Here is a 19,291-nt window from a genome sequence, read left to right as displayed (position 1 = left end):
ACAGTTGCTTTTATGTTCTTTGTTTAGTTTTTAACTTTCTAGATGATGTATTGCAACCCACAGTACCACCACAAAGTCAAAGAGCCACTTTACCTAACCAGCAAAGCGGAAAAATTTTGGCAAATGACCTTGATTCTTCACTTGCTAATCTAGTGGGGAGTAAGTGTGAAACTTTTACATTTAACTTTCTCATTTGTTACTGAAGACAAAACAAGTTTGTCTATTTTTTCCTTCACAAATGAAAAATACTTACGAATTTTTTCTTTCTCTTCCCTCCCCTTCCCCAGATCTTGGCTTTGGAGGAACTCCATCCAAAAAGTAAGTGCATATATATACTTACAGTATTCTCGTGTGACTATCTGGTAGTCTCTAGCACAGTTTACCAGCGCTAACGTGGCATGAGTCTCAACCCTTGACAGTAATCTAGTACCAAGAACAGTGTTGAAATAGTGAGTTTGTAGTCAGTCACTGTAACACGGTCAGCCTTAACTTTTGAAGTTACTCATTTCAGTTAGTTTTGCAATTGCTGTATTTTTATTTGAGCATTTTTATCAAGCACCATAAAAGATCTTGCAGTTACATAAAGCTCCAGTTAATAATTATACTGTGCAGTGCAGTAATGCAACACAACAGAATTCGCAGACTTCATATTTACTGAAGCAGAGATATATAAGAAGTTACTGAAATCCTGAGCGTTTCTTCCACCCATAGATTTCAGCTGTGTGCATGTATTAAGGCATGTTTTGATTTTCCATTATGTTGTTGTTGTTAGCTGTAGACTCTCTGTGAAAACTAATACCACAGTTTCATTTTAGGTCAGATATGCAGTGGACCCAGCCTACAGAGAAAAAACTTACTGGTGGAACAAACTGGCAAGCAAAGACAAGCACATCGACCACATGGAACCCTACTCCCTTACCCACTATTCCACATATGGTAATTTCTGTGCTATTGAAATCGCACTTCATTCTAGGAAATGCTGCTTCCCTGCTTGAATTAACTCTAATAGCAAAGGCTGTTTGGAAGAAGACTGGGGGCGGGTGAGGGAATGTTTGTAGGATCACTTCTCAAACTGAATGAGGTGGAGATTTTAGAGTACTTTATTTCCGCTCACTAAAACTTGTCCATTAAAGACTTAAATAATCAACCTTTCACTTGAGACGTACCTAAGTTCATAAGTTCATTTTGAATTGAAACTCATGACCCCAACTAGAAAATTTCTGGTGTGCGTGTTTGAGATCCTCCCACTCCCCCACCTCCACACCCCTGACATGCACCTTCAAGAATCCTAAGAATGTGTTTCAAGAGCAAAACTGCTGTTCCTTCCAGTTTTCGCTCCTTCTTCAGTTTTATCACATGAAACACTGCTGCAACCCGTGCACGGCACCTTAATTATCAGGCCAAGTAGCACTTTAGATTTTTGATAATGCTCAACAGCAACTTAGTATTTTTAACACAGTACAAAATATGAAGTCCAAGTTTTATACTTATTTAAATGAATAATTGTCATTTATTGAAGGTATATCTGTAGGCAACTGACTTTTCCTATGCTTTTAAAATAAATTTTTCAAGTATCTTCTATTCATATATACACATACAAACCATTTCTGAAATGTAGCTACCTTAGAAGGAAGTAGAATGTTCATCTTTGTTTCCAGCTAGGGTAATTGCCACACTTGTTGTGAATTTTGGACTGTGCTGTCGAACTTTATTTTCCAATAACAATAGCATGGTTATAATGCCTGTTTTCCTCATCTTGCATGAGTATGCTCATTCAGAATTATCAAAGTTGAATAAAATATTAAATCCAGTATTGGACTCAGAAATTCAGATGAGAGGATATCTGTTGTATAGCACTTCTATGTGAGACTTCTGAGACCACAGAATCTTTTTATCTCTCAGTACTCTAGAACCTGTTGTGTCAGAGTGCTGCTGCATTCTTATTTTTGAAAGATAGAGGGCACCTTAGCGCACATTGATCACTGTGGATTTGGGTTGTGTGTTTTTATTTCGTATACTCGTGTTTAATACTTTCTAGTCTGAGTGTTTATGCCAGGTACTTGCTCGCTCATTTGCTTGGAATTCCAACAATTAATGATGCAAAGAACTAGCTCAGCTATAAGCATCTTTAAAATCAGTGCCCCGGTACTGGAAAGGTCTAACTATCCTGGCTTGGTCTGTGGCATTCAGAGTACTAACCCTCCAATTCATGTGTAGTCTGCATATTCATTCACAGTGAAGTCTTTTAACTAGCACTCCATTTTAAATATAATTAGCCCTACTTAACGATGCACGGCAATATGAAGTGCGTGCCTCACTGCCTATGAACATAACCTGATACACATTTTTAGCAGCTTCAGATGCTCTTCATTTTTTCATATTGTAATATGTTGCAGACATCAGAAACTTGTATGTGAGCAACATTTACCTGACTGAACATCTGTTGAAATTTGTTTCTTGAGCTGACTTAAGCCAGTTTCACTGGCTTCCTTGTTTTTTTTTTCCTGTGCCCTTCTCACACATAATGGGAGGAAGAAGGAATACTGCGTGCCATGCCCTCTAAAGCTTCACACACAAATTTTTGTGCAAGCAATATACTCAAATGTGGCTAGATGTAGTAAAATGTCTAGTTTTGTTGTAAGTCTTACTAGTGATAGCTTTCTAGGCAGGGAGCATATCCAAGTGAACAGGCATAGTTACTGACGTTACTGTCCTTGCACTTTTTTCTTCCCCCTTTGTTTTAATAATAAGTTGAGCGTAGTTACAGACAGTTCTGGTACTGGACTTGTGTCCATCCCTTGGTGAGAATTTCCAGTTCAAATACTTCTTAAATAATTTTCTGTCCTTACTCCTTTTGCTGTGCCAGAATGGAGTACACTATCCTGGATATGTAAGTCAATTTCTTCTAAATACGTTAGTTATTTTAAGTGTTGAAAAATATGCATTTTTCACAATTTTATGTATATTACTAGCATACATGAGCTTATCTTAAATACAGTAACATTTTCTTGATTGAAGGTACCTGCTCCTATCACATACCCAGTGACCACACCTCAAGTGCCTGTATATGGAATGGTAAGAAATGTGATTGTCTCTTATTCCTGAAGAAACCAGTTGTCCCCTCCAGTGGATTTCATGGCAGGCATTAATTTGCTCAAATCATCCTGCAGCCTCTATGTATTGTTTTACAAGGTCAATAGTGTGTGAAATCTGATAGCTCTTTCACACTGCGCCTTGGAAGGGGTTACTCTAAACTTCATACAGCAAGTTTTTTAAAAGCTTTAACTTTACTACGTGTGTATGTGTCTGTGCTTATCTTCTACTGTGTTTACAATTTGAGAAGATGTATCTTGAATTAGTTTGAATTTTATATATGTGTTTTGTTCTTCTAACAGGTACCTCCTCCGATTGGAGCTGCTCCTTTGATGGCACCCCAGTCAATGATGTATACGCAGCCTGGTCTAAGGCCAACAAATCCTTTTGCACCTGTTTCTGGAACTCAGGTGATCTGTTTTCTTTAATCTTGAGATCACATTGAAATTTAGTCTTGGTAAAAGCAACAAAATGTTTCATGAATGGCTACTGATGTATTTCTGCATTTGAAAATGAGGGGTTCTTCAGTCAATGGCAACAGCTTTTGCTGGTGAGACAGCAAACTCAGATGGTGAGACCATGCCAATGTAGGAAGCAAGGAAGAAAGTAAAAAAAAAAAAAAAAATCAGAGTTAGTGGCTGACTTGTGACTATATCAATATTGAGAATGTTGGTCTTAATGTTCTTTGGAGATTTCTTTAAAGTGCCAAAACCTATAGTAACAAGGCAGTTGATCAAAATTCTAAAACACTGAGAAACTGTGTTGTGTAAGTGGCATTAATATGTAACCTCTGCTTCACAGATACAGTTCATGTAGAGCCGCCAAAGCAGCAAGACATGAGAACAACCAAATACTGGTAAAAAAAGAAGAGACTGAATTTCAGTCTTTCCATGATGTATTCCTGAACAGGGCAACTGTTTCTTCCCTGTATAATACAATATTATTTTGAATTGCAATGCTTTAGAGATTCTTGTTTATAACAGTCACTGCAGTGTGAAGTCATGTTTCTTCACTGATTTTTTTAAACTGCTCAGCAGAAAACTGTTTTTATTGAGGTTGACTCAGAAGGTGCAAGCTGGATTATCATCTTCAAAGCTGAGAAGAGGGGTTACATGATTGCTCTACAACCTTATTCATCAGTGGATTACCTCAGGAAGTTAACTGAGGATGTCAAAGCTATTTATTTTCTCCATTAATTCTGTGGCTGTTGTAACCAAGACACAACACAGATGAAGTTGAGCAATAAAATTTTCATATGCTCTAATAAATACTCTGAGAGCAATGCTTGCATTATCATATGGCCAATATTGTGTGAAATCAGACAGCTTTTTGACATTAGAATAGCTTATAGTAATTTGCAGACTTTATAATGTGAGTTTGAGATGCTGTGAATCAACAAGATATATACATATTAAAAATATATATATAGTAAAAATAATAAATTGCTCTATTGGTATGTCAGTGTTACATGGCTAGCTGAAAGAGCCAGGCTCTAATATGTGCTGAAAGTCCGTGATGGAGCAGGGGAAACAAGTGTGTTACAGAACAGCACGTGCAGCCTCCACAGGCGACAGGAGCTGTGCTTCCATCCAGCGTCTTCTCTGCAGATGGCGTTTTCCGTAGCTCGAGGAGGAGTAGTTTTGGGAGCCAGGGAATGCAGGTATCCCCAATTACAGCAAATGGGAGCAATTAAAAAATCTTGTTGCTGACTGCGAAAGAGGCAGGAGATCCAATTTTTTTTTTTTCCACAAGTCCATTAGGTCAAAAGAAGCAAACCTTGCAATAGTGCTGACACTTGTGAACTGGCAACTCTATTGAAATTATCCAGCTGTAGAGAATAGCTTGTGCTGCTTTTCAGAAATAAGAACCTCGTTGTAAACCGTATAAAAGTAATTATTTTTAAATGTGTAAATATATGCGAACTTTTAGATAATCTTTAATACTGCGGTAATCTTTTTCTTCTGTAGTAATTTCAAGGTAAAAATACTATGTTAAGAAATCTGGACTCTTTTTGAGAGGAAAATCTTTTAAATCAAATAATTTATGAAGTATGCTATTCATCATGGGTCAGATGTGTACAGACTTCTGGCATGTCTTTTGTATTTAACAATCTTCCTCCAAAACTGAAATTGGCTATGAAAATGCCTTATCTTGTATTTTTCAATGTCTAATAAAAAGTGATAGCATTAAAAAAAAAAGTAGTTAATAACAAACAAGTGGAATTGGGAGCAACCTTTTCTTCCAGAAGTTTTGTGGCAGAACACAATGAAAATCTCTCCTGTAAAATGACTTCTACTAATGCTTAATAGTAAGGCAGGGTTTTCAAAAAATGTATAGTTTTCTATTGTTACGATAAATAGACCTCCAGAGTAGCATGTCTCTTATCTTTTAGGGAGTCTATTGCAGAAATGTCTCTGACTCTCACTATAAATGCACATAGGCCTGAGAATCTTGTCAAACTGTCCTGTAGAGAACTTCTAAAATATGGCACTTTCCTCATAGAGGGAAGAAGCCTTCTCTTTTTCCTAAATGCTTCATTCTGCCCAAAGAGTGCAAAAGTAGTATTTCTTAACTTGATTGAAATATTTTTGCCAAGTAAAGCAATTCAAAAGAAACAAAAAAAAAAACCATCCCCCAACACTTGGAATCTGTAATCACTAACTTCCTAGAAAATGTAACCTTGCAGAAATTTAAAACCCAGAGTTTCTCAATGTGTATGGATTTTTAAAAGAATTTGGACTGGTATATAGCAATTTACTGTTCAAGTTAGAATTACAAAGGGCTTCAAGCTTTAATCCACCTCGATTGGGTTGAACAATTGTACAATTTTAAGCCAATGAGTTCTTCAGTGCCTATAGTTAACCCTTCACGTGAGGGAAACGATGCCATTTAGAATGGGTCATTGTGTGGAGGAGGCTGTTTATTTAAGAAATAGTGAATTCCGTTGATTTATTCAGCATTGAAAAGTCTTGAGTTCAAATTAGACCAGAGCATGTAGTAATAAACATCTGGGCATTAATGACAGCTGGGAGTGCTACAAGCAGGCAGTTTAGCACTGTCTCCTTCTCATACTGAGTTGTGTAAGTAATAATCAGTTATTTTAATAAAATATGCAAATAAATGCCTGGCAAACAGTATGTGTTTGTTACAACTTGACTGCGGAGCATTCTGGATATCTAGAGTGTACTTTGCTCAGAAATTGGTTTAGTACGAGGCATAGTTTGCACTACTTCTGGTTTGCTCTGGGTTTTTAATGGTTCTTTGGCATGCTTTCTTGTAGCAAAGCTGTCTGATAACAACGTATTTGGTATTAAAAAAGGAGAAACAGCCACAAAGTACAGCCTAAAAACTTTATAAGCTACCTTCTTTTTAGTCTTGTTCAGAATGTTTGATACGTTAAAACGCGGCTTTCAGATTCGTTATGGAGATTGCTTTACACACTTTTCTCTGCACGGAAGTGCACAGGGCTGCTTTTTGTCAACCTCTTCCTTGTGCGTATATTGTAACGCATAGAATGGCAGAGCACTGTGTTTTAGATAACAGAGTTCATACCTTTAGAAGTAAGAAAAACAAGGACTTTGGATGCTGTCAAGACTTTTATGGCTCAGAACTTGTTCTCCAAAAAACCACTTTGAAGTCAAAGGTGGTTCTTGAGGGCAACTGCAATACCCCGCAAGAGCTGCCAACAGTGGTTGTGAGTGAAACACTGAAGAGAGATGTATATAAATGTGACGTTCCCTTTCGTTTCCTTCCAACTCGCTCGATCAGAATACTTCAGAAAGCAGATAACTGAGATGTCACTCCGTGTTTGTCTGAACAAGGAGGAAGACCTGAAGTATGCTGTGCGCTTTGCATTATTGTACGTTAGTGGGTCAGTGAACCCTGACTGTTGGGACTTTGTGCTGCTGCAGGGAGGCTGTCTTTCATGGGATGTACCATCAGCTTCTGGGGAAATTTGGAAAGCTTGGTTGTGTCAGGCCTGTTGGATTTGAAAGTGTACCTCTTTTTAAATAACAGGGGTTTTCTAGTGTTCTCTAAATATAGTTTGACTTTGCCTCCAGTAAGTTACCGCATTTAATTTTTTTCTTTAATTTTGGACACATGTCCTAGAGAAATCTCAGTTTTGTGCACGTAGTGGTGGAATACTTGTGGGTAAAAATAACAGATGGACTTTTGTTTAAAAAAAAAAAAAGAAAAACAAAAACTACACACACACACAAAAAAAAAAACCAACAAAAAAAAGTCTGATTACACGATTGAATACAGGGTGTATCCCCCTCTGGGTTTTTTGATGCGTTGTGAGGAGGGTAGGGTTACAATTAGAATAGTATGCACTGTGGATCGGTGCTTAATTTGTACATAAAAAGGAAAACTTTGTTTAGGGTAGTTTGTATTGTAAGGACAACATCTAAAGGCACTGTGTATCGGTCATTTATTGCCATTTAAAAGATTATATTTTTGAGTGATGGCAACTGTACATGTTACCATTTATACATTTCCGATAGCTAGGCGTAGAGAAAGCCTGTTGCTGTTACTCTGAAGCTGTATCTGACTTGCTGATACGTCACTGCATCGCTGCTTCGTTCTCCTGATCGTTTATTTGAAGAGATTGTAGTAACTGGTACAGTTACAACAGGAATTGTAACATCAACTCTTCAGTATATCGCAAACGTGGATCCTTGTGATTTAAGTTTAATCCTTTACCAAATGTTTGGCTGGAATTTCATCTTGGAGCAATGACAAAATAGGTGCTGGAACAGATTTCCCCCACCCCACTCCACACGTTATTTATTTAATAGGTCTTGTTTTGTGTGTTATGTTTTTCCCCATAACAGGTTTGTGCCTTTTATTGGATATTTATTTAAAAGGAGCTACTCTAATTTAGGTTGTTCGGGCTTTTTTTCAGATGTGTTCTTGTACAGCTGTTCCTTTACATGAGTTCCTTCATTTTATACGAATACAGAATGTGTGGAAACTCTACTAGCCACAAACTGGAAACAAATTTTGAGGGTTTATGTTCTATAAATTCATAATTTTTTTAAGAAGAAGCCTAAGCACAAGACTGGCTGTGTTGATATTTTAACTGTGGAACTTCACAATTTGTTAATACGCAAACTGTTTGTTTTTTAAAAACTGCTCATATCCAATGATTTGATGAAACAAGTTTTGGAAAAAAAAAATAAAATAAATAAACTTTGGCACATGCAAGCGGTCTGCGTGTGTGCGTGTGTGTTCCTTCTTTACGGTGGTGTCAGGCTTGCGGCTTGCTGTAACGCTGCCACCAGCGGCTGCGGGGGGCTGTTAGGCCGGGAGCGCTGGAGCCCGCTGTTCCCCGCAGCTGCCGCGGTCGCGTCCCGGGCCCGCCCGCAGCCCTCGCCCGCTGCCCCCGAAACAGAGCACGGCGCTGCTGCCGTGGGCGGGGCTTAAGCAACGCGCCCGGCGTGGCTCCGCCCCCTGCCCCAGCCCACCAATGGGCGACGCTTTGGTACTGCCACCGCTCCGCCTACTCCGCTCGCCTCCGCCCCGGCGTCATCGCATCACTCAAAGCCCGACAGCCAATGGATGGGGTCGCGCTGGGCGTTGACGTGATGACGCCCGGCGTCGGCGTCCCGACGGAGGCCGCGCACGCACCGTCGGTTCCCCAAGATGGCGGCGGCCACCAGCAGCGAGACGGGGTGCGGCGAGGCGGCGGCGGGCGAGAAGCGCGGCCCCCTGGGCATCCCCGAGGCGGTCTTCGTGGTGAGCGGCGGCTCCGCCGGCCGGGCCGCGCCGCGGCGGGGGGCTGGGGAGGAGCGGGGAAGGGGGAGGCTGCGCTCCGGCAGCCGGGCCCGTCCCCAGTGAGGCGGCACCTGCGGCGCGGCCGCGGCCTGGCGGGCGGGCGGTGCCCGGGGCGGCGGGGCTGCCCCTCCCGGCCGGGCCGCCCTGCGGGGCTGCGGGGTGAGAGGGAGCTGCCGGCCCGGCCCCGCCAGGGCGGGGGAGCTGCGGCGCCCTCCCGTGCCGGCGCCCAGCGCCGCGGGTTTGTCCCGCGGGCCCGGCCCGGCCCGGCTCGGCCCTGCCCGCGGCCGCCCTGCGACCTCGGCCTGAGACAGCCCCGAACCCAGCGGGGTCCCGCGCCCTGGGGGCGGGGGGTGCCGTAGTCCTGAGGATTTTCAGGGGCTGAGCGGCTTCATTTGCGTTCTGTCTTGGCACCGCTAAGTATCAATAACACTTTACAGCCGACTCCAGGCCCTGTTCTCAGCACTGTCGCGTCATTTCACAGCCAGTTCTCTTTCATCTCAGATCCCGCCGTGCCGCACTGCCAGCACCGTCCCCTGCACCCTGCTCTCCCGGTGCAGTTCGTCCCCTTTGAGCCGAATCCCTCTTCGGCAGTGGCCGCGGTGCCCGGCTGGCTTTCCCGAACTCTCACAAACCAGCAAAGGCGTGTCGTTCGGAAAACAGCTTGTTTATGTAACTTTGCAAAGTGACTTACCAAGCATCTAATAACTCTGTTGACTAGCTGAAAAAAAGAATTCATCCACTTATACAGTGACAGAATGTCAAAATTATCTGTTGCTCCCTTTCTGCTCTAAGCGAGCTCTTGCTGTGCTGTCTTGATCGCTGCTGTGTTTTGTTTGATCAGTAGGCATTGGTCAGATTGGCTATATCTGCCTGCCTTGCTGTCGTCTCGAAACGTCAGGTGCCTGCCCTGAGTGCTTGGTTTATCTGCTGCTTTAGTACTGACATCTTCTTAGACTTTGAAAATGTCTGCTTCTCAGATCTGCCTTGATATCTTACCGGAGCTGTCTGAGCCGGTTAGGAGCTCTTACAGAAATAAATTGGTTTCACTTGCATTTTGGTATTTCTCGGTGTAGGGCTTGTGTTACCCGTGTGTCTTGCCAGTGAACAAACGGGTGCAGGACACTTGCTTTCAGTGCACCCAGATCCTGCTTTAAGGTTCTTTAACGGTTTTTGGGGTCTGTGTCGTAGTTCAGCGAAAGGCAGGGGCCATGGCTTCAGCTGCCCTGCGAGACCTCAGCCGTCGTGACAGAGGAGAACCTGTGGTCTGTGCTGGCTCTGCAGTGGAGGTGGCCGCCCTGGCAGGGCGCAGGAGATACCCTCAAAGCGTTTGCTGGGGCTGGGTGTCTGTCACAGCCCTCGTTTTCATGCTGGTAGCTGTTGACGCAGTTCACGTTTGGCTCCGCGTTGTTCCCTTCGGATACTTGTGTCTGAAGTATCTCACATGCTGTACCGTGTGACCCGGGAGAGTTCTGGGGGCTGTGGCTTAGTTCAGCGCTGCTGTTCAGTTCTTCCTGACCTTCTGTCTGGATCTAAAACCCACTGAAGTTTCTGAGTTCTCAGGTTGAGAGGCGCCCTGATCAATCTTCTGCCTGTGATGATGACCTCAGAGGACCTGGCTGCAGATGTTAAGATAGGCTTTCTTATTCAAAATGAGCACGTGCTAAGAAGTTTTTAATGGTATTTTTCTCCACAAAGTGAAAATAGTAGCGTCTGGAGTCTGGGTTTTATTACAGGGTTTTTCTTCTGAAATAGGTTTCTGATCCAAAAGCATGGTACACCATCGTGGCGATAAAGACTTGCTGATCCCGTGCTTGACGTTCCCCCACCACGTGCTACACGGGCAGTCTTGCTGTGAATCTTGACTTCAGAGATGTTTTCTTTAAGTGTCTTGATTCAGTAAATGCTCTTCAAACCGCTTATGGCAGGTACCTTTTCTTGATTGTGGATTGATCTGTGGATTCTTGTGCCTCTTCAGATTTCTAGTGGCCTGAAGCACTAACTCAAAAAAACGTTTAAACAAGCACTCCAAAGAGAACTTTCAGCTCTCTTTTCTTTTGAGCTGTTGTCCAGATGTTTCCAAAGAACGTGTCTCTGCTCACGTTCTGTGTACGTGCCCACGGGTGATGGTAGCTCTCCCGTGAGTGCCCGCAGCTCTTCACGTGGGCCATCACTCGAAGCATAAACATAAGGCTGCATGGGAATGTGCTGCCCTCTCTGCTTCAGAGCTTTTGCAGAGTGTTTGTGTGGCTTGGCTCGAAGTTTGCAGGCTGTTACTTTTACGGTACATACAACAACGGTGCTTTGCCAGTGAATTGTCTTCCTAGAAAGACAGAGATGGGTTGTGGCAGGTCCTTGCAGAGCCTGTAAGGTCATTCTGCAGTTGAGATGCTGCGTGACACACCATGACGCAGGGATCCTGGTAGCACTGACACCAGCTCTGCTACAAAGCTGTTCTCTTCGTGCAAGTGACCATGTCTCAGCCTTGCACTCGGGTAAGAGCGGGTAACGCCCAGCCGGCGGGACCTGGAAGCTGCCGTTGGAAGACCTGAGTGGTGAATCTGAGCTTGCCTTGGACTGGGGCCTTGTGTACTGGGAGGAGATCACCAGTAGCAGGGGCCTGGGTTCACTTCTCGCTGTGTTTCAGGAGACTTGAGCTGTACAAACAGGCAGTAGCTGAGGCAGAGGGGGGGTGCTGGGCAGTGTGTAGGGCGAGTTGTTGTCCACCTGCTTTTTCTTTCTGTCTCGGGTGATTTACATCAGCAGAGTGGCTTCCACAAGAGGGAGTTTAATTTCAGAACATCCTCAGGCCTTCTACAACACTTGCCTGAATCTAATTATCGGGTTTTTTGGTTAAAGCTTCTCTACAGGCTTCATCGGGAGGCAAGAATGCCTCTCGTTCTGCTGTGGGTGAGGTAGCTTAAGGCGTTCCTCGGGCGGTTAGTCTGAGATGCGGTCTCTTGAGTCCTGTTGTACCAAGTACATCATGCTGCCTGCTGAAGTCTGTCGTGGAGTTCCTATTTCTGCTGCAGATTTCCTTAGTGATAAGGAAGGTGGGTGACTTTCGTACCAGGTTCAGTAATTTCCCAGTAAGTTTCTTTGGCCAAGAGAGCTTGGGAGCCCTAATGAGGGGCACCAGCTGTATGTCTGATATTACTTTAGTAGTGTATTACTGTCTTTTTCTGATGTGAAACTACTGGAGTGGAAACACCTGGTTAAAAAGGAGAAGCTGAAGAGGCCGGTGGTAGGCTTCCATGAGATTTTACAGAGCTTTGTAGACAAATAAGGACAGAATTACCGCGTTCATCTTGAATTCTACACCGGTGAATGTTGGCAGTGGTTGATCTCTGGCCTGAGGTGCCTTTCAGGAGGCTGAGAACGTTGCCCGCGGGCAGGTGAGCTGCCTCCTGGGAGCCTGGAGGATGCGTTTGCAGAGGTCAGCATCCGTGCCTGCTCAGGCCTGTCTTCTCTGGCTGCTTGTCCGGTTGACGGTGGGACTGGCTGGAATTGTTCTCCTGAGGTTTCCGTGGCTTCCTGCTGACTATAGAAGGAGGTTTTGGAGACAAGCTGTTTACTGCTGTAAAGCCTGCCTGAGCAGATACCACAGTTTTCCTTTTCCCCCTTTGCCTCTTTCTCTGCCACAACATGCTTGACCAAGCCGTGATTCTTTCCCTTCGTCAGCCTTATCCTAAATAGTTCGCAATCTGATTAGCCACAGAGAAGCATTATCCCTGCTTTCCAGACAGCAAACCAAAGTTTAGCCGCGGTCTGAGGAGCTCCCTCCCCGTTAGGTGTCACTGGCCAGGGCTGAAACCGCCACTAACGAGGCACTGGCAAATACAGTTGTGACATCCTTGCACCTACTCTGTAGCTCCCTGCCAAAAAAAAAGGGCGAGGGGGAAGTGAGAAGGTGACTAATTAAGAAAGGGAACAGAATTATTTTGTACTTCAGCCCAGGAAAAAAGAAGTTTGTTTACATATAAAAACCCCTCTAGACTAAGCTGCGCTGAGATGATAGCATGACTGTGTCGAGGATTTCTGTAAAACTCTTCTAACCTTGAGGGTTTCTTTCTCCCCTAAAGGAAGACGTAGATTCTTTTATGAAACAGCCTGGAAATGAGACAGCAGATGTAGTTCTTAAGAAGTTGGATGAGCAGTATCAGAAGTATAAATTTTTGGAACTTAATCTTGCTCAAAAGAAAAGGAGGTAAGTCATAATTTTTGTAGAATTGGGAAATGTTTAGCACAGTTCTATTTTTTTAAAAAAATAAGTCTGATTTTTTAAAATATCCCAATAAGTAAAAGGTTAATGTTAGGAGAGTTCTACTTGCAGTACTTTCAGGAAAGCCCGGCTTTTTTTCTTTCTTCTTCCTGAGAATTATGTGGAAAAGAATTTACAGTATTGCTGAATTGGTCCTTAGCCTTTAAAGCCAAAAGTTACTGCTATAGTCTCTGGATTTTGTCAGCCTGGTGTAAATAAGAACACGTTTTTGTCAAATGACTGCTGTATCAAGCCTGTGCCGTTTGGTTGAGTAATCTCACCTCTCTTCGGTAGCTTCAGTCTTGATCTGAAGCGAGGCAAGAAGCAAATTTTTAAAAGCTAAAATCAAAGCTTCAAGTAATATTTTATTTCGATTAAACTTCTTTCCTGGACAAATATCCCTTGTAATTTCCAGCTGGTGGGCTGCTCCGGCAGCAGCTGCTGTCTGAGCCCGCTGGTTGCAGCGGAGGGCGCTCGGAAGGCCGGTGGGGATCCCAGCGTCTCAGCTAGGCTGCTGCCAGCGCTGTCGAGGAGCGGGTGCCCTGGGCTCTGGGGAGAGCTTTCCTTTCAAGTGCCAAGTCTTGCAGCTCTGAACTGCTTGTGGACCTCAGAAGAAACACACTTGTTTTGTTTCACCGACAGTGTTTTTAATCTGTATTTCTGCTGAGGTTTCCCTCTCCTCCAAGGAGATCAGAAATATGCAAAAATTTACCATTTTAGCAAACAGGTGCTGGCACTGTTAACGCGTGTTTGTTCCAGTTCGGAAGCTGTATGTATTGCTCAGCTTCAGAACACCGCTGAGCCTCAGCGCGCTCCGAGGCAGGTGCTGCTGTAGCTGAGATCTTTCAAATCTGCATTTGTCAGCCTGGAAAGCTGTTAGAGCTTCCAGTTTAAAAATGGAGGTTGGATTGTATAATAAAACTGATCACTTGTTTAGGAAACTTTGTGTCTCTGTAAAATAATAAATTATGACTGTTGTTAATTCACAGGCTAAAAAGTCAGATTCCTGAAATTAAACAGACATTAGAAATTTTAAAACACATGCAGAAGAAAAAGGTAAACTATTTTGAATATCTAATGAGTATGAGAAAAGCTAACTACCTTTCCACCCTAACAGAACACATTGCAAGAAATGTTTTGGAGAGCACACTTAATATGCCTTTATAAATAACAGAATTGTTTTTAAAGGTATGTAGTACTTTTTGAAAGCTAGTTCAAAAAAAGTTCATGTTTGTAATGCAAGCTTCACTTTTAATAGTGTATAGATTGCAGCTAAGCTTTGACTTAATCTCTGTTCTTTGTGGAGATTTCTGTATTGTTTTTAAATGTATCTTTTAAAAATGCTTTATTCTTGGAGCTCTGACTTGAATGTTGAAGTAAAATTATGTAGAGTTCCACCAAAGTTAATACCGAGTCAATGGCAAAAGCAGAAAAGTGTGCTCTTTACTGTAAGTTTTAAGTCTTTGACGTAAGTTTCCAGTGAAAATAGCAATTTTAAGTTTTATCGTTTGTCTTAAGGATTCCACAAATCCAATGGAAACCAGATTTTTACTGGCAGATAATCTCTACTGCAAAGCTTCAGTTCCTCCTACAGATAAAGTTTGTTTGTGGTTGGGGGTAAGTAACATGGAACTTTCTCTAAAACTGTTCAAATAACTTATTAAAGACTTACAAAGGACGGTGCTGGTTGCTGTCTGCCCTGTGCGCCGTGGCTGTGGGCGTAGTTCTGTTCGTGTGTGCGTAGTGGAGCTGTGTCCCGTCAGCGGGGCAATCCTAGCGGGACAATTTCAGTGCGTTAGTGGAGGTTTCGTGATTGCTCTTTCCAAAAAGCATATTCATCAATGTTTTCCCTATCCCTTTGTGGCTCAAATGACCACCCAGCATTGCCTGGGATGGGAATGTGCCCAGCAAAATAACTTAGATTGGCAAGCAGCTTTCCATCTTCTCTACGTTATTTGTATTTAGCATCTTGCCTTCCCTTTCCATGCACGTTTTTAGGGAAAGGTGGGATTTCTGTTACCTGCCAGCATTTAGAGTGGGCTTTGTGATAAACACTGGTGGGATCGGAGCTCTAAACACAGATTTCTAAGGACTTGGGTGATATCAGGTTGGGATATTTTGTATTCAGAGGCTTCCTTATATGTGGAGATAACCTGCTAATGTTTAATTTGAGACTTCTAAATCCCAGATGTTCCCAAATCTGTGTGTTGGGTGCCAAACAAAACCACTCGGTTAGGACAGAAACATTGTTGACACGTGCAGCATCTGGACTGACTGGGCAGTTACTCCCAACTCTCCCAGTTCTTCTGTGTCATAAAAGGAGATTTGTCTGATACCTGTTGCTTTAAGGAGACTGTCTTCAAAATTCCCAAACATTGACTTTCCTGGAGCATCCTAGGTTTATTTTACAACAGAGTGTCAGGGAAAGTTCATCCTGCTTGTGGCTCAAACAGAAAAGCTGTAATGAGAAGCCGCAAGCTGTTTATTATGTTTAGGTGTTCTTGGCCTTCTGCCTTTATCCTCCTTGTCGCTCACAGTCTGCATGCTGGGCTGTGTGCATTACTGTTACTGGGGAAGCTACGTCTTCCAGTTGCTTGAAAAGAAGAGTGGCTTATCTCACTCTCACAGCGCTGTGTGGCATTCGCTGGGGTCATGTCTAGTTAGCGGCATGGGGCTGCTCAGCGCACAGTTCTTGAATGGGACAAAGCTTCGCCGGAGCATCTTCACCTGATAACTGCTCGCTTATCACTTCATGTGGTGGCTTCTTACTGAAATAAAGATCTGCAGATTAAAAAGCACCACAGTATAGGGTGGGACTCTGAGTCTTGTTCTCTTGGCCTGTCAGGGATGTGTTCACGTGATGAGTTATAAACAACAGCCTGAAATAAGCCTGCTTACTCCTTACAATGCAAGAGTAAAAGCTTTTATCAATCCTTCTTTTTTTTTTTTAGGCCAATGTGATGCTTGAATATGACATTGATGAAGCTCAGGCTCTGTTAGAGAAGAATTTGTCAACAGCCACAAGGAACCTTGATCTTCTAGAGGAAGACCTGGATTTTCTCAGAGATCAGTTCACCACTACAGAAGTCAGTATCCTTTTTTCCATTTGCAGGGGAAGAGGTGTATGTGAAAGCTACCATCCAGGTAATTACCGATTTCCTGACATGTTTTTACCTTACACTGGCTGCCCTTAAAATTCTGTAGCGCTCCAGGAACTTAACCTTTTCTGGCAGTGAAACGGGATTCTGTGTTTGCAGTGCCGAGCTGAGGGGTGCTGTGCTGGGTGTAGCAAAGCCTGTGTTTGCGATTGGGTCCCGGTGAAACCTTCTGCGCGGGTCGCAAACCTAGGCTGGGAGCGAGCTGGCAGCGTGGATTGGTGCTGTGGATGGGTGGCCAGACGGCCATTTATTCTTAAAAACTGTTTTAATGATGAGGGTGGCCGTCAGCTGAAGCATCAGGTTTAGCAGAGGAAGGCACAAGTGCTCATTTGTTCAGGTTGACACTTGAGCTGTCGGAGTGCTGCAGGAGGTTGTGGATGCCGGAAACAGGCAAATACAGCTGATACGGGCAGGCTGACTGAAATGAGGGAAGAGTAGCTGTAAGTAAAACTAAAAGTGTGTTTCTCTGTAATATCTTGCTGGAGATTTTTAAGTAAATTATATAAATGCTACAGTTATGAACAGTTACTGGTGTTCCTGTGCGTTAAGGCTTTGCACCAAGTCAGCTCTTTCATTACATGGTTTCTGTATTGACAGTTACAGGTAAGTGAAGTGTGGCCAACTGTATAACCTGCTTTCCCCCTTTTTTCTTCCTTTCTTTTTCTTTTTTTTTCTTTTCTTTTCTGAATGCATGAGCTATTTCCTTAATTCCACACCCTCAGATATGGCTAGAGTTTATAACTGGGATGTAAAGAGAAGAAACAAGCAAGACCCTTCCAAAAACAAAGCATAGTTTTGCCAATTTTAGATGTGGTTTCAATTTCCAAATATTTTTTATTTAAGCACCCCCAGGTTCATTCTTAAGGGACTGAGTTACTTTAAGCATTTCAGTAAATGGTAAAATATATAAAAACTAATGGTGAGCACCATTTTATTTATTTGTAAACTCAAAATTTGGTTTCATGCATGCTCCATGAAATAAATTATGGGAGAAGGCACCACACAGTCCAGCAAAGGACATAGTATTTTGATCAGACCAGTCTCATAAATAAATTTCTACCTGAAAGCTTGTCAGAAAAGTCGAGGGGCATGTATGAAATGGAGTCTGACACGTGAGCAGGTTGAGGTCATGCAGGGATTCACTTTTTCATCTCTGTGAACAGCTCACGAAGTCGACTTGGGCTGGGAAGACATGCAGCTGTGCTGCTCTAGGAAACAGAAAAAATACAGTGAAGTCTTGGATTTTGTTTCAGTCAGTTAATTGGCAGCATCAATCTGCAAGCATTCCTGGATATCCGCTTTGGATAAACTTCTTTTTAATAATTCTTGGTTAGTTAACTGCCTGTTACTGAACTCTCAGCACTTTACACACAACAGTTTGTGACTTGTCGTCAGAGAAGAGTGGTAAATGGAGTAAACAGCACAAGCTACGTCAAGACTGCAGGTGATCTCACCCCGTTCTTTTTCATACATGTGCGCACACCGCTTATTTTGACGAATGCGTTGACCAAGGACACCAAAATGCTGATAGCCTGTAAAGAAGCCCCCGATTTACGACCCCTTAGACACCATGTCCAGTTCCAATGTCTTAACGCTCAGCCTCCAGGTGGTGAAACCTGTATTAGGGCAGGAGGGTTTCCTGAAGCGTGACTTCTGGTCTAACAGCTGGAGTATTATCCTGGTCCTTATGAAGCCTTGCAAGATTGTTGCCTTTTACCTCTGCAGTCTCTATCTAAAATGAAATGCTCAGTGGTGATGTCAGTGGCTAATATTCACATTCTGTGACTGAGAATACAGGTTTCGCTGCAAAATAAATGCAAATGTTAACTGTTCGATCCTCATGTAAGAAACAATATACCTGTAAATTTTTTGTACTTTTATTTCATGATATTAAAATAGTAAAACTAAACAGTTGTGGCAAACACCTGTTTTTGTGCATCTTTCTTTGTGTGAGAAGGTCGTGAATCTCATGTGTGATCTTTTAAGTTTCCCTCCCTTAACTGGGGGCAGAGGGGTTGAAAAAATCCAGTTGAAGCAGCAGACATGGGAAGTGTGGCTGCTGAATGCTGGCTCGAACGCGATGGGGAGTGCGAGTCGGCACGTCAGAATCTGTGAGAACAGGCAGCTGATGTGACAGCGCTGTGGCTGTAGAAGAGCAAGAGCTGCAGGGATGGGCACAAACTAGGTAACCCCTTCCCACCGGTCGCAGGTAGGTGCCTGGGCTGGGCTCAGCCAGACCTTTCCTGCAGGGCCATGCGGTTTGTTCCAGCGTCTCCGGCTGTAGCAGGGAAACGTTTGGATCGGACGCGTTATTTAACTAACGGGTATCAGCCCGCTGCTACACCGGGCTGCACGCGGGGCTCAGACTGCAGGCTGCTTTTCTCCCTTTCTTCTTAAGCACTTCAGCAATGACAGCTGCAAACGCGTCTCGATTTCTTTTGCTATTTTCTCTTCAGTTTGGATTAATGAGATCCCAACGGGCTGAAGCGTGCTCGCCCCCTCCCTCTGGCTGGTCCTAGGGCAGCAATCGCCCGCCTTTGTTGCGCACAATGAAACGGCGAGTTAAGCATTTCTGCACAAGCAAAGTACGTACTGCGTGCAACGGCCGCTGACCTAATGCTGGGTGACGGGGCTGCCGGCACCAGAGCCGGGATCGCTCCGTGGGTATCTGGCTTCGGGGGATGGGAGATGGATGTGGCCATCATCGCTCTTGTTCTAAGGGTTGGTTTGTTCGATACGAAGTAAATTAAAAAAAACCGAAACTCATAGACAAGAAGTTAAGCGTCCCTGTGACTGATCCCTGTTCAGCAGCGCCCTGTCCTTTGCTGTTAGGTCTCTGTTACTTCAAGCATGAACAGAAGGTCCATTTGCAGGCGCTGTTTTCGCTACTGTGACCCCAGTCCTGCCTCCTGGAAAGGCTAAGGCTGCATTTGGCTTCTACTGCAGGGAGCAGGGGTTTTGTCTGGTGGATTTTGTTTTTTTTCAGAATGGCCGGTGTTTCTAC

At 43.6% G+C, this 19,291-nt stretch overlaps 1 protein-coding gene across 5 annotated transcripts in view; it reads left to right on the top strand.

Moving 5' to 3' along the window:
* The window catches only part of VBP1 (VHL binding protein 1), a 41,252-nt gene extending 23,043 nt beyond the window's left edge, over window positions 1–18,209 (top strand). The window contains exons 16-25 of one of the 5 annotated variants that reach the window (XM_086756205.1): window positions 28–159; window positions 288–318; window positions 816–936; window positions 3,019–3,075; window positions 3,396–3,503; window positions 12,951–13,075; window positions 14,119–14,185; window positions 14,648–14,746; window positions 16,081–16,219; window positions 17,010–18,209. In XM_086756205.1, coding sequence (XP_086612331.1) covers window positions 28–159; window positions 288–318; window positions 816–936; window positions 3,019–3,075; window positions 3,396–3,503; window positions 12,951–13,075; window positions 14,119–14,185; window positions 14,648–14,746; window positions 16,081–16,219; window positions 17,010–17,080 — 950 coding nt within the window. In that variant the 3' untranslated portion in view covers window positions 17,081–18,209. Of the gene's footprint in view, window positions 1–27; window positions 160–287; window positions 319–815; window positions 937–3,018; window positions 3,076–3,395; window positions 3,504–3,894; window positions 8,302–8,689; window positions 8,833–12,950; window positions 13,076–14,118; window positions 14,186–14,647; window positions 14,747–16,080; window positions 16,220–17,009 lie in introns of those variants that run through there. The other 4 variants (XM_086756202.1, XM_086756203.1, XM_086756201.1 and 1 more) reach the window with 4 other exon arrangements.
* Window positions 18,210–19,291: the final 1,082 nt, after the last annotated feature.

This window comes from Chlamydotis macqueenii, chromosome 11 (genome assembly GCF_036417535.1).
Source record: "Chlamydotis macqueenii isolate bChlMac1 chromosome 11, bChlMac1.mat, whole genome shotgun sequence".
Classification (NCBI taxonomy): Eukaryota; Metazoa; Chordata; class Aves; order Otidiformes; family Otididae; genus Chlamydotis; species Chlamydotis macqueenii.
This window is presented reverse-complemented; position numbering and strand designations above follow the sequence as displayed.